The sequence below is a fragment of the Plasmodium relictum genome (genome assembly GCF_900005765.1).
Source record: "Plasmodium relictum strain SGS1 genome assembly, chromosome: 14".
Classification (NCBI taxonomy): Eukaryota; Apicomplexa; class Aconoidasida; order Haemosporida; family Plasmodiidae; genus Plasmodium; species Plasmodium relictum.
The window spans coordinates 155,413-171,308 of record NC_041692.1 but is presented as its reverse complement, the minus strand read 5'-3'; the positions used below and the strand labels follow the sequence as shown (position 1 = coordinate 171,308).

The 15,896-nt window shown below is 17.3% G+C and overlaps 5 protein-coding genes across 5 annotated transcripts; 2 read left to right on the top strand and 3 right to left on the bottom strand.

The window, feature by feature from the left end:
• Positions 1 to 1,695: 1,695 nt before the first annotated feature.
• Positions 1,696 to 2,877, top strand: RPT4 (26S protease regulatory subunit 10B, putative; the record flags this gene model as incomplete). Its single annotated transcript, XM_028679084.1, has 1 exon — positions 1,696 to 2,877. One exon carries the CDS (start codon positions 1,696 to 1,698, stop codon positions 2,875 to 2,877), a length of 1,182 nt encoding a protein of 393 aa, XP_028534833.1.
• Positions 2,878 to 3,203: 326 nt separating this feature from the next.
• Positions 3,204 to 6,318, bottom strand: PRELSG_1404100 (SAM dependent methyltransferase, putative; the record flags this gene model as incomplete). Its single annotated transcript, XM_028679083.1, has 7 exons — positions 3,204 to 3,290; positions 3,411 to 3,501; positions 3,574 to 3,677; positions 3,785 to 3,846; positions 3,917 to 4,124; positions 4,227 to 5,789; positions 6,112 to 6,318. The coding sequence occupies 7 exons, from the start codon at positions 6,316 to 6,318 to the stop codon at positions 3,204 to 3,206; spliced, it is 2,322 nt and encodes a 773-aa protein (XP_028534832.1).
• A 1,706-nt stretch (positions 6,319 to 8,024) lies between these two features.
• On the top strand, positions 8,025 to 9,446 carry PRELSG_1404000 (conserved Plasmodium protein, unknown function; the record flags this gene model as incomplete). Its single annotated transcript, XM_028679082.1, has 1 exon — positions 8,025 to 9,446. One exon carries the CDS (start codon positions 8,025 to 8,027, stop codon positions 9,444 to 9,446), a length of 1,422 nt encoding a protein of 473 aa, XP_028534831.1.
• A 956-nt stretch (positions 9,447 to 10,402) lies between these two features.
• On the bottom strand, positions 10,403 to 10,798 carry PRELSG_1403900 (conserved Plasmodium protein, unknown function; the record flags this gene model as incomplete). Its single annotated transcript, XM_028679081.1, has 1 exon — positions 10,403 to 10,798. One exon carries the CDS (start codon positions 10,796 to 10,798, stop codon positions 10,403 to 10,405), a length of 396 nt encoding a protein of 131 aa, XP_028534830.1.
• Positions 10,799 to 11,500: 702 nt separating this feature from the next.
• PRELSG_1403800 (conserved Plasmodium protein, unknown function) lies at positions 11,501 to 15,406 on the bottom strand (the record flags this gene model as incomplete). Its single annotated transcript, XM_028679080.1, has 1 exon — positions 11,501 to 15,406. One exon carries the CDS (start codon positions 15,404 to 15,406, stop codon positions 11,501 to 11,503), a length of 3,906 nt encoding a protein of 1,301 aa, XP_028534829.1.
• Positions 15,407 to 15,896: the final 490 nt, after the last annotated feature.

The window sequence follows — 15,896 nt, the reverse complement described above, 5'->3', positions numbered from 1 at the left end:
AATCTTTTAGAGAAATAGAAATTTTATTAAAAAAAAAAAAATAGAAAAAGTATAAATACGATATAGTATTTTTAAGATAATAATTAATTTCCAAGAAAAAAAAAAAAATTACTATGATTCTACTAAAGCTATGCGTACACACATATAATTTTAGTAAGTTAAATATTGCGAATCATATATATATGTATATAATATTACTTAATGGGAGACTAGCCACTAAATCCTTTTTATTTCCCATATTTATATAAGTTAAAAAAAAAAAAATTTTAAACACAAAAAATTATTAAAGTTAATAAAGACATTAAATTTTGGTTTTTTACATATTTTGTTCAAAAATTGAATTATACTTTTTCATTAATTATACTAAGATAAAAAATTAGTAAATAAAAAAAAAAAAGAGATAAAGTAAAAATTGAAAGTATTTTAGAAAAGCTTTATTGTATTAATTTAAATTTTGTTTTTATTGAGAAAAGAAATAAATATATGTTTTCTCCTAAATGAGTTTTAATACATATATTTTTTGATATATGACAATTTTTTTTTTTCATAATAAGAAATGCTGTTTTTTTTATTTTCCTTATAATTTTTTTTTAAAACATATATATAATTGTTCTTTAGTTGCCATGTAGGATTTTAAATTATTACAAAAACATCTTTTTGTATAGATATTGAATGTTATAAATTACATATAATTTTTCTTTTTTCTTTCATGTCTAATTTATTTTTATTTCTATGAATTTTCTTTAAGTACATTTTTATAATTAAATATATAATAAATAGTAATATTTCTATTTATCTATATAAAAATTATAAAAAAATATGACTTTTAACTAAATGTTTTAGTATTATTTTTTTAAAATTTGTTCTTGATTTATACACAATTATTTTCTATTTTTTTTTTTTTTTGTGATTTCTATATAAAAAAAAAAAGTAAAGAAATAAAATTTATTTTTTACTAAAAACAGAAAAATTCAATGGATATACTAAAAAAAAAAAAAATAAAAGTGCTTCATTTATGAAACAGATATCTCCTTGAGATATATGAAAAAAAATATAATCGGATTTAACTTTATTAAAAATGAAATAAAACAAAAAAAAAAAAAAAGAATAAAAAATATAATCATCATATTAATTATTTTAATTAAAATATTAAAAAATAAAAAAAAAGTACATTTTCAATGAGTTTTATAATACTTTTAATTTAATAAATAAAAGTATTTTTTTTTTTTAATTATGGAAAAATTGTTCCTTTATATCTAAAAAAAATAACATGAGGAAACACATTTAATTTTTGAATTTTTTTGTTTCTTTTATATTTTTTTCTATTTTAAGAATTTTAGCAAATATAAATTAAAAAAAAAAAAAATTAAGATAAAACAAAAAAGGAAAAAAAAAAAAAAAAAAAAAGTAATAAATTTATTCATTTTGTTTTTATGTAATAAGAGGTATAAATAACGAAAGAAAATACTGAAAATATTAAAAAAATATTGAAGAAATTATGAGGTTAAAATAGAAATATATATATAAATTTCTATATAATTATGTTTATAAAAGATATAAGATTATTAATATATACAAAAAAAGGACTAATATAAAACTTGATATTTTCGTTAACATAATATTAATTTTTATGAATTATATCATTTTTTCATTATTATTATTATTTTTTTTTTTTTTATATTATGTATAGATATAATGGATAATAAAGAGAGTATAAAATTATATGTAAAAAAAGTAATAGAGCATAGAGAAATAGAAAGTAAAGTAAAAAAGTTAAGATTAGATATAAAAGAGTTAAATAAAAAGTATGAGAAAACTGAAGATAATTTAAAAGCATTACAAAGCGTAGGACAAATAATAGGACAAATATTAAAACAGTTGGAGGAAGAAAAATTTATTGTTAAAGCATCAAGTGGACCAAGATATGTAGTAGGATGCAAATCAAAAATAAATAAAAGTAAATTAGCAATTGGTACTAGAGTCTCATTAGATATGACAACATTAACAGTGATGAAAAGATTGCCTTGTGAAGTTGATCCATTGGTATTTAATATGATAAGTGATATAGATAAAAGTGAAAATAGTAAAAATAAAGTAAATTATAATCAAATAGGAGGATTAAGTGAACAAATTAGACAGATGAGAGAAGTTGTAGAATTACCAATACTTAATCCTTATTTATTTAAAAGAGTAGGTATTAAAACACCAAAAGGTGTCTTATTATATGGACCACCAGGAACAGGAAAAACATTATTAGCTAGAGCAATGGCTTCAAATATTAATTGCAATTTTATGAGAATAGTTGTATCAGCTATTGTTGATAAATATATAGGGGAAAGTGCAAGAATTATCAGAGAAATGTTTAATTATGCAAAAGAGCATCAACCCTGTATTATTTTTATGGATGAAATTGATGCTATTGGTGGAAGAAGGTTTTCTCAAGGTACTTCAGCTGATAGAGAAATTCAAAGAACACTTATGGAATTATTGAATCATTTAGATGGTTTTGAAGAATTAGGTAATGTAAAAATTATCATGGCTACTAATAGACCAGATGTTTTAGACCCAGCTTTAATTAGACCTGGTAGATTAGATAGAAAAATTGAAATTCCATTACCTAATGAAACAGCTAGAATTGAAATTTTAAAAATACATGCAAGTAAAATGACCAAACTTGGTGATATTGACTATGAATCTATTTGTAGATTATGTGATGGGTTCAATGGAGCGGATTTAAGAAATGTTTGCACTGAAGCTGGAATGTTTGCAATAAGAGCTATGAGAGATTATGTTATTGAAGAAGATTTTTATAAAGCTGCTAGAAAAATTAACGAAGGTAAGAAATTAGAAGGAAAAATAGAATATGAAAAAATATAAAATTTATTAGTTTTTTAAGAAAAGTTTATAATATATTGTTAGCATTAAATGCACTTATATGAAAATGCCAAACTGCTACTTGTATAAAAATTGTTACACAAAAATTACACAAGATATCATAGAAAAAAAAAAATTATCAAGATTATTAGATGAAAATTCAAGTGATACAATATAAAAATCCTATATACAAAAACAATGAAAAAAATTTTTGTTTCGAAATATATATTAAAATTTTTTTTTTCAATATAAAATTCTTTTCATATATACATATATATGTAGTTATTTCAATAAAAAAAAATGTTTTATATATTTTTTTTTTATTAATATTAATTTTTTTTATATTTTTTTTTGTTATTTTCCTTTATTTCATTTAATTCATGTTCTATTATAGCTTTTTTTTCTTTATCTATTTTCTAAAAAAAAAAAAAAAAAAAACCATGTACACATAAAGTAGGGATACATAAAAATATACATATACATAACTATGTATATATGTATATACATTAAAAAATTCTTAAAATGTTTTTTTAAACCTTATTAAAGTCAAATTCTAAAAGAATAATTGATTCAAAATGTTGCGTTCTTGGAAAAGTGTCTAATGGAATAATTTCTTTTACAACATAACTAAAAAAATAAAAAGATATTAGATATATAATAATATTATAAGAATTTTTTGAAATGTATTAAATTATATACCCTAGACTAATTAAATGACTAATATCTTTAAATTGGCTGTTTGCGTTACATGATATGTAAATAATAAATCTACAACATATTCCTCTTAGCCATCTTCTGAATAGCTAAATTTATTATAAAATTAATACTTATGTATGGACAATATTTTTATATTATTACATTTTTTTTTTTTTTTTTAATTTCACTTAATTTTTATTATTATTTTTCTAACCTTTTCACATCCTTTTCTTGGTGGGTTAATTATTACCAAATCTGGAATTGGTATAACAAACTCTGAAAAAAAAAAATTAACAAAAATAAAATAAAAATAAATATATTATATCATGCATATATTTTTTCTTACCATATTGAGTACCATGAATATTGTTTCTGTTATTTGAATTTAATATATTAGATTCATTTTCATTTAAATTTTCAAAGTTAATGCCATCAAAATTTTCGGAATTATTTTCACTAAAAATTATAACATTTTTATTTGAACTTTGAGGATTTTCTTCATTTAAATTTTCGTAAATAAATTTTGGTAAATTACTATAAGGAGAATGAAGTTTCTATAAATAAAATATACATATTAATTAAAATTTTTTTTAAAAAAAATTAATACATCAGTATATATATATATATATATATTCATTTATTTAATTTTTTAAAACCTGAATGTTTTCTATAACTACATTTTCATTATCCAATGATATAAAAATGGAATTAATTTTCATCTTTAAATTTTCATAAACGGAATAATCTTTATTTTTTATTTTATTAATAACGTATCTTCTTATATGTAAATTAATTTGCTTTAAATCATATGGATTAAATAAATTCAAATTAAAACATTTAATATTTTTTATTTTATTTATTTTAATATTTTCTTCTAAACTTTTTATATTATCAATTGAATAATCTACACTAATAATTTCAGTAAAATAGTCAGATAATGGCAAAGAATAAAAGCCAATTCCACAAAAGAGATCAAATAAGCATGAACCCTTTGAATTAATACTATATTTTTTAATTAATTTAAAAATTACTTGAATAATACATTCATTTAAATACTGATTAGGCTGAAAAAAGGTATTAGCTCCTAATTTATAGGTGTACTTATCATATTTATGATAAATATAATTTTGACCATATAAGACAGTTTCATTTTTTATTTGTTTTAATTTATTGGTTTCTATATTATATAAGATTCCTTTAATCGATTTATTTTTCAAAGCTAGGTTATTTGCAATATTTATTAAACACTTTTTTGCATTATCACTCAATGAAAACCCAATAAAATTTATTAAGATTTGTTTTTCTTCATTATATACATTAAATTTTATGTCTACACTTTTTAGATATCCACTATTGTTTATTTTATTAAAAATATAGATGTTATTTTTTTTAAAATTTTCAATTATTTCTTTTTTAATTTCTACATATACATCTTGTATATTTTTGTCATGAATATAGCATTCGTTTATATCACAAATTTCATAACTATGATGCTTATAATAACCTATTGATAAATGATCTGTAACAGAAAAACTAATAGAAGATTTATTTCTATAATGATAATCATGTGAAAATATAAAATCATATAGTCTTGAATAATTCATTTCCTTTTCATTATTATTAGTTTGATTTTTATGGTCTATATCTTTATTTCTACAATTATAATTATAAATTTCCTTATCAAAATTACTATCAGAATTGTAAAATGGATCGCTCGCATTTTTTTTTTTAATCTCCTTTTCAACAGAATTCTTATTTATGCAAAATTCTTCATCTTCAAAATCATTCCTTGAATATTCTCTTTTTATTTGGAATATTTCTATCATATCATCCTCATTGTTTTCAATGAATTTAGAAAACTCATGAAAATTCTGCAAATAATTTTTATTGCTAACTAATACATTTATGTTGTATTTTTCACATAAACTAATCAATAAATTTTTCTTTAATTTTAATTCATAGCTATAATTAATATGCTGGTATATGCATCCTCCACATGTAGAAAAATATTTACATACAGGTATTATTTCATATTTACTTTTTTTGGTCTTACATAATAACTGAAAATTTATTCTTTTCTTTTTTTTATTTATATCCAATACTTTTAAATTTACAAATTCATCAGGAATTAATAAAAAAAATTTTAAAAAAAATAAAAAATTTTGTCTAGCTGCATAAATAGCTATTTCTCCATAACCGCCTGAATTAATTTTATGTACCTACAATAATGAGGAAAAAAAAGATATATATATATGTATTATATACATATATATAGAATGATTTTAATATCAAAAAGGAATAAATACAAAAATTATTTAAGAATATATGAGTATAATTATGAAAAAATAGCATCATATAGTTTATATTTTATCTTAGTATTAGATCTATAGAATTTTTTAACATATTTATACATCCATATATATGTATATATGCTTTAAAATGATTTATTTATCATAATAAAAATAATATATTAATATTTTATAGGTAATTTTATTTGTATTATTTTTTACAATTATATATATTTTGTTATAAAATATTAACTTTTACTCCTTGAAGTATTTGATTCTCATATATGTTATTATATATATTGTTTTTATATATTTTTAATTTATCGTATTCTTTACTTTTTGTAAGTGTAATTATTTTACTTTCACATATATCACTAATGTTTCTTTTAAAAACATCATAATTCAGAATAACTGTTTTAAAATTCTTATAAATAGAAAATTTATTGTAATTTATATACATTATGTTCCATTTGTTTTTATCGTTATAACAAAAAAAAGAAAAATGCTTTAAAACAGTTCATAAAGTTTTTAAGTTAATCACAAATATTAAAATTATTAATAATAGTGAAAATTTACATAATTTTTAAAAAATTTAAATGAAAAATTATAAATTATTATTAATAATAATAAAAAAAAAAAAAGGAATAAAACAAAAGAAAAAACTTCTCAAGATAAAACTTAAGTTATCTGTAAAATAAGAGATGACTATATTTTTTATCTGTTAATGAAAAAATTTAATTATTTTTTTTTTACTAAGAAGAAATAATCTAAATATAAAATATTTTTCCTTTAATTGGTACTTTTATAAATAATATAAAGATTCATTGTTTATATAAAACTTTATTAAGTTTATAAAACTATGAAAGTAAGAAGATAATTGAAATAACAGTTGTTATTATTATAAATGGAAATTCATACATATTTTCGTAATACTTTTTTTACCTTTATGTCTATTTTAAATTTAAAATATGAAAAATATACTTGAAATATTATTAAAGTAGATTAAAAAAAAAAAAAATGAAGAAAAAAGAGATAGGTATACATAAAAATAAAATATATATACTGTGCTATATCATTTAAAAAAATGTTCCATAAAATTTGCGATATTAATATGATAAAATTAAAATAATAAGAAACATAAATGTAAAAAAACAATAAAATTACACAGAAAATTAGCAATACCGAAATATATTTATAAGTTCAAATATTCATGTGTGCTAAAAAAAAGAATTTAAAAGAATTATTTTCGTTTAAAAAAAAAATTTACTATATTTCAATGTAACTTAGTTAATAATAAAAAAAATAAAAATTATAATTCTTGTCAATATGCATATAAAAAAATTGCAATTCATTATAATTGCAACTAAAAACATCTTTATGTATATGTTGTCTTGTTTATTTTTCTATTTCTATTTCTTTCTTTTTTTTCACATTAAGCAAATTCATATGAAAAGTTTTTTATTCTTAAGAAAAAAAAAAAAAAGAAGAGAAATACATTTAAGAAATGTAATAACATTATTTAAATTATCATTATATCATTTTTTTTTTTAAATTTAATTTTTAGCTTTCATTTATGTATGCACATAAGAGGCTTTAAAGAACTACCTAAAAAATTAAATATGAATATTTCTAATTCTTTTTTTTTTTTTTTTCTCCTATTGAAACATATTTAATGAAATAAATATATATTCAATGAATTATTTTTCATCAATTAGTTTAATTTTTTTTTTTTTTTTTCTTATGAAGTTACATTTTTTTTTCATTTTTTCTTTTTTTTCTAATATATTTGAACACAAGTTTAAAACTTTTCCACTGAAGTTAATGTGTTCAAGATAAATTATAATCATTTAAATTTATATAAATTAAAATAAATAATATTATTTTATAATTTCTTTTTTTTTTTTTTTTAAATATATATTTTATATGTAATAATTATAAAATTTATTAACTATTTTATTTTCCTTTTTATTACCTTTTTCTTTTGCTATATAAAATAAGATGCTTCATTTAAATGAATTTTTTTTTTCTTTGTTCTTAATAATTCTTTATGAATAAAACACTTTAACATTTTTATCTAGTTATATAAATTTTTTTTTTTTTTTTGTGTATGCACAGAGTTATATTCTTTTTTTTTTTTTCTGATTTGTTCATAACAATCTGGTAAAAATGAAAATATACCTTTTAATTTATATAGTTACATTTTTTTTTAAAGAAAATATAGGTATTAAAATATATACAAATGATTCAGCAATATTTGATATAAACAATGTATTAAAAAATAAATTTTCATTACTATGCAGAAAAGGAAATAAATTAAACAATTATTTTTTTTCGTATATTACAAAAAATGGAAAAAATAATAAATGCTATAAATATATACAAGATGCTTTGTATGATTCCAATACGCAGATAATGAAAAAAGAGGTGTTTAAATGTTTAAACACTAGTAAGGATATATTACATAAAACATTTTTTGATATTATAAATAAATTATTTTTATATATAAAAAATGTCTTTTTAAAAAAGTATTTTATTTTCTTTCTGTTATATTTAATAAATTTTAATTGTGACAGTTTAGTTTCTCAACTAAATGATCCATATGTATTAAATAATTACAATTTAAGTGAAAATGCTACACCTAGTATATATAATATAAAATATGAAGAAATAGAAATACCTAGTTTCAATCATATTAAAGGTTGGCTAATTAAATCAAATAAAAAAAGTAATAAATTATTTTTATTATTACATGGATATAATAGTAATAGACAAGCATGCTTATTTTTCTTAAATATTTTAAAAAAATTAAATATTCATCATGATACTAATATATTTATACCTGATGTAAAAAATTTCAATGACAAAGGTGTAGAAGATATATATAATATCTTAAGTTATTTTAAAGAAAATATGGGATTAAACGATGTGAATATTTACACACAATCATCAACAAACCTCCTTGTATTATTATTGTCCAAACATTATAAAAATAAAATTCTTAATAAATCAAAACAGAAATTTATAAATAATATTATTTCATATAATAATGAGAAAACAGGTGATGATAATGTAATTTATATAGACAAGTATATATTTGATTCACCTATATTAAATTTACATAAAACAATTGATATTCATTTTAATATTAATGATATAAATAAAAAAATAAATCAAGATAAAAATGATAACAATTATAATATTAATATATATGATAAGAAGACATTGTTTAGTTATTTTATTTCTTTTTTTATGTGGTTACTAAATAATCAATTAAAAGGGCAATTATATGATTTTGATTTTAATAAATTAATAAATGAAAATAATATAAATCCATCTAATATATATATTTTACATTCTTTAGATGACAATATTTCATTATTAAATACTTTAACTCAAGAGATAAAGGAAAATAAATTATTACCATTAAAGAATATATATATATTTAAAAACGGAAAACATGCTAATATTTATGAATCATCAAAAAATGAATATGATTTAATAATTAAAAGAATTTTAAAAGGATTTAATGTATTAGACCTTATATATTACATTCCTATGAAATCAAAAATGAGTTCTCTCACTTTTTAATAAAGTATTTTCCTGTGTTATTAGATGAAAAAAGAGAAATATACATATAAAAAAAAAAAAAAAAAAATTTTTTGAAAAATTGTAAAATTTTTTTTTGAAAAATAGATCATTAGCAAATATAGTATTGAAAATTTTATTTATATAAAATAATGTAGAAAAAAAAGTTATTATAAATTGTTATGAATTAAATTCAAACAATAAATATATAAATTCTCAAAAAAAAAAAAAAATAAATGTAATTATTTATTATTAAAAATTTATATATGTATATATATGCAGTATTTAATGGATAATAATATTTTGTTAATATAAAATAACTTCATAAAAAATTCTATTTAGACATTTAATACAAAAAAAAAAAAAAAAAAAAATGATGGCATTTTCATTCTTAAAGTATTTTTAAAATTAATTTTATTACCTTTTATTATTTTATATTATTTTTTTTTTTTATTTAATTTTTTTCTATTTTTTTTTTCTTTTTATTAAACATTTTTCTGTTTACCAATTATGCATTTATAAATATATATTTTTTTATATCATAATTCTTGTATGTTCATAAAAAAAATATGAAATATTTTAAAAAGCATATCTCTAAAAAAACCATTTAATGAATATATATGTTTATGTATATATGAATTTTTTTTTTTTTATAGTAATAATTTATTAATAAAACAGTAATTGTTTAAGAAATTTTTTTTCTTTTGATTTAAATTGTTTTACAAATATTGTAATATAATGCATTCTAGATATATAATATTATTAATCCAAAGTATACTAGTGTAATTATAATTTAAAATAAATCCAATTTTTATGTAGAATTTTCTACATAAAAAAAAAAAAAAACATCATAGTAAAAGACCTTAATAAAAATTTTACATAATAATAAATTTATAATACTTAAGATTTATACTTTAACTTTTATATCAAAATATTTATTTAATTTATTTATTTTATCTTTATCTATTTTTTTGTGCGTATCTTCTCCTTGATTTAGTAGATGGTAAATTAAGTACCCTTTTTTTATAAGATTTCCTAGCTTTCCATTTGAAATAAAGTATTTTTTTTTTATTATATTCTTTATGTATATTAGTATCTGGAATATTAATATAATTATTAAATGCATTACATATATTTGTAGCTTTTTCATTTATTAGAATATCTTTTTTGAAATTATTTAAAGTGTTATTTATTTCATATATTCTTAATTCTGGTTTTGTCATTTTCTCTGTTGTTATTTTCGTACTAATTTTATTGATAAGGAAACTATATAATTTATTTTTCTCTTTTCTTTCAACAAACATTTTAAAATAACTTAAATTTTTTATAAACATACTAAAAAAAGGATTATGCATATTTACTCAAAAAAAAAAATGTAAAGAAATTCATTTATCAAGGTTCTCTTTAGGTAGCTTAAAATATATATATATATTTAAAAGAAGCTTTTTATATATAAAGATTAAAAACACTAAAATAAATTTCATTTGTTTTTTTCTTTTTTGTTTTTTCTAAATTTGTTTGATGAAGAAAAACACATATATACATAAAACAAAAATTTTCTTTTTTTTTTAAAAGATATTAATAATTGTTCGTAAACAAAAAAAAAAAAAAAAATATATATATTACAAAATTTTGAATGTTTATTTAAAAATTGCAGAAAAATATATTTTTTTAAAATACAAAAAAAATATCTTTATATAAAAAACGAATTTCGTTAAATTAAAAAAAGTTCTATTATGTATTAATTTTTAATAAATTATCAAAATTTTAAAAATTTTTATTAAAAATACATGAATTAAATAAAAACTTATCTAAATTTAAAAAAAAAAAAAAATACTATTAAACGTTTCAATTTTATCAGCATAAAATAAAAATACTTATTAGACATGAACTTTTATATATTTTTATAATAACTATTTTTATTTGATTTTTTTCTCATTCTTAATATTGTTTCAATGCACACTAGTTTTATTCTATTCTTCCTATCTTACTACTAATATTATTATTTCAATTTTTGTTATTTTTCTTGAAAATTTCTTAACTTGATATATTATAATTTATTCTAATACTTGACTCATATATATATATAATTGATATTCTAGATTAGTAATCCTTTTATTTAAAAATATTTTAATTTTGTCTACAAAAATATTTTTAATTTCTATTATTATACAAAAAAATATTTGAATAAATATGATACAAGAAACAAAAATAAAAAAAATATAATTATTTTTCTTTGAAAAATAAGAAGGATCCTTTATTTTAAAATATGTTGTAATATAAAATAATAATAAAGAAGAAAAAATTATTAAATAGTTTGCATATTTTCTTACTTTAAAAAAAAAAAATTTATCTAAGTTTAGGTTTTTTTGATTATTTAATATGAAAAACATAAAATCAAATATTTTTTTATCGCTATTTTTTTTACTTTTATATTCTGACTTCGAATAATTAAAATTTATTTTATTTTCTTGTTTTATTTTTTCATTTATATACACAATATCATTTTCTTCATATTCTATTTTATCATTAAAATACTTTATATTTTCGTTGTTGTTTGAAGGGTAAACATATATATCTTTACAATTTTCAGAATCCTTAAAATTTAAAAGTTTATCTTTTTTTCTTAATAATTCTTTAAGGTTTTTTTTTATTTTTTTTTTATTTTTCTTCTTTTCTTCATTATTATATATTAAATCTAAATTATTTAATTTATCTAATTTATTTATCTCCTTAGTATTATTTTCTTTTCTGTTATTTAACTTTTCTATATCATCTAAGTTACTCTTATTTTTAATAATACAATTAGCATTTGATAAAGTTCCAAAGCTATTTGAATTCATAATTTTTTTTTTTTCTTTTTTTTTTAATTCTTCATCAAGACAATCTATATCTTCTAAAATAGAAAAATACTTCTTAAAGAAAGAACAATACCTTGGGAATATTTTATTCAATGAATATATTAAATTTATTTTATCTAAAGTAGAAATAGCTTTTTTCATTTCATTTCTTAAAAAAAAATAAATAGCATTATTCAGGAATAATACATATAACTCCAAGATCATAAAAAATAAAAATAAAACCGTTTCTTTTGTAGCAAAACTATCTTGCTTATATATAAGATCATTATTTAGCAATTCATAAAATAGAAATATATTAAAAGAATAAAGAAAAATATGAAAAAAAAGTATTTTATTTTTATATTTAAAGATATTATAAATAGCATTATTTAAATTATTTGCTAAATATATATATGCACTATTATATTCTTCTATATATATCATATTTTTATAATTATGCAATATTGGAAAAAAAGAACTATTTTCATTCTTATATACTTTTTTATCCGAGGTTTCATTAATATTTTTATGAAAAATATTATTTTTTCTTTTTATTTCTTTTTTATAAGCTTGCACATTTTTGAAATTTTCTTTTTTTCCTTTAATTTTACTTTTAGAGAATTTATTTATATCTTCTAATTCTTTTATTATACTTCCCTTTTTACTTAAAGAATAAAATTTATTACTTTTAAATACATTTTGTTTTTCTTTGTAGTCTTGTTTATTAAGGATTCTTATTGTAATATAATCTTTTGAATTAGAATTGTTAATGCTGTAATTTTTTTTTTTAAGATATTCTTCTTTAATTATATTTTTTCTAATATTATTAAATTGTTCATTATTATTATTACTACTTTCATGGGAATTATCCTTTTTATTTTTTGTTAAATCTTCACTATCATTTTTTAATAATGCTAAAGTAGTAATATTGTCATCTCCTAATTTCAATTCTTCCATTACATTATTTTTTAATAATATTTTGTTTTTTTCTGTTTTTAATACAATATTTTTTAATGTTTCATTTTTTTTGCTATTATTCTTAGAATTCTTTTTATTTATATTCAGTGCTTTTTTTTTCTTATAAATTAAGAAGTTTTTGCTATTAACGCTTTTTATTCTCTTTAAATGATTCTTTGCTTCCTTATTATTATAGCACTTAATAGGCTTTAAAAAATCTGAATAATTTGTAATGTTTTTGTTTATTTGTTTATCTGATTTAATATTTTTATCTAATTTCAAGTTATTATTTTTGCCTATATATTCATAGTTGCAAACATTTGATTTATTGCCATTTGTCATGAATAAACTGGAAAATAACTCATTTTTTAATTCTTCAAATAAAAAATTTTTAATATCTTTACACTTTATTTCATCAATTTTTTTCATCACATCTTCTCTTTTCATTATTTGTGATCCTGCATTTGCTTTTTCAATACTATTATCTAATATTCGCACCATTTTCTTTTTTTCTATATTATTTGTTTCTTGTAAATATTCTAATTTCTCTTCTTTGATTGTTTTATCTTCAACTTTTTTTTTTTCCTCAGTATATACCTCTTTTTCTAGGTTGATCGATGGTGCCAAAATTTTTATGCCTACATTTCTATTTAATTTTTCAATTTTTTTTTTTTTTATTTCATTTTTCTTTTTTCTGATATTTCCACTATGTATTATTTTGACTTTATTTTTTTGTTTTTTTCTATGTAGCTTTAGTTTTTTTATGTTCTTTTTCTTTTCGTAATAATATAAATTTTGCTCTTTTTCCACAGACATATATTTATTGAAATTCAGAATATTATCCTTAATAAAATAATTTACAACTTTTTCTTCTTTTATTTTATTTTTTATAGGAACATTATCTTTTATATAACTACATAAAGTGTTTATACTTTTTATAACCCTATTTATATCATCGTTCATTTTCTCATCATCAGAAATTTTTGTTTGCAATAAAGGATTACTTTTAATAAACTCATTATTAAATGTAGAACTTAGTTGGCCAGTTACATTTAATTTTTGTTTATAGCTGTAAGTATTATTATTATTATCACTACTTTTATCATTGTGAATACTACTATTATAATTATCTCCATTAATTCTACCATTACTATTACTATTATCATCAATTTCTTGTTTTATAAAATCATTACTTAAATTATTATTTGTTATATGCTTTAAATTACTTTGATTATTTACTTGTTCATAAATATTACTGTTTAGTGTTTTTGAATATTCTATGTGATTCATTTTTCCTTCTTTATCGTGGTCTTTTTTATTGTTGATTATTACCTTATTATTTAATTGTTCATTTAATAAATTCACAGAATAATTATTATTGTGAATAGATTTGCTGAATGATCTATTTGTTTTAGCAATTGTCTTAAGGTATTTATGTTCATATATTTGTAGTAAATTATCATAACTGGAATTATTATTCTTAATATCATTTTTTTTTCTTGATGTTTCGTTGTAATTATCAATAAAATTATATGCATATTGATTAATTGTTAGTTCTTTTGGAGAAAAATTGCTCATCCTTTTTTTTTCTAAGATATTATTATCTATATTCACATTTCTTTTATATATATTACTTTTAATATCATCATGGCGATCATTTTCGATTCTGGAAATAATGTAATGATTAGAAAATGTTTTTTTTCTTATTGTATTATTTTTATTATCATTGAGATTAGTAATTTCGTTATTTTTATTTTCTTCTATATTATAAAATATTTTCATTTTATTAAGGAAAGCAGCTTTTTCTTTTCTCTTATTCTTTCCAGGAGGTTTAATAGGAACACTATTAACTTCGTCAAGTTTATTACAACTTTTATATCCTAAATCATTTTTCAAGTTCAAACTGTCAATATTTAATAAATAGATGCAATCAGATGGATTTTTATGTGAATTATTAATTACTTTTTCATCATTAAAATATAATTTACTACTTTCATTATTCAAAGAATGACTAGATTTTATTTCTTTTGTATTTAACAAAAGAAAATTAATTTTAGATTTATTTTTTAAATAAGAAATAATTTTACAATTTTTTTTTTTTAAATTAGAAGAATAATCACCTAATCCCTTTTCTTTTATTGTTAAATCATTTAGAGGTATTTTCATTTTCTATTTTACCTTATTTTTTTATTTTATTTCATTGATAAAAAAAAAAATATATGTAATTTTAGACATATTTATAACTTAAAAAAAAAAAAAGAAAAAAAATTGTTAATTCTAATAAATGAAAAACAATATAAAGACTAAAAAAAAAAATAATTGATCCAAAGATTTTTAAAAATTATTCTTTTTATTTTTTTCATTTTTTTATAATGCACATTTGGAATACGAGGAAAAAAAAAATAATAATAAAATTTTTCTTAAGAATAAAAAAAATTTACCTTAAAAATTGGTTATAAATATTTTTTTAAATAAGCGTATTTATTCAAATATCAATAGAATAAATCATATTACGACTACACCTTGTTCTTAAAATTATTTAATATTATTAGAAATTTTTTTTACATAATCTAAAAATTTTAGAATAAATTTAAACAATAAAAAAAGTGGAGATTATATGAATCAATTTAAACAAGAAAAAAAAAAAATTTTTTAA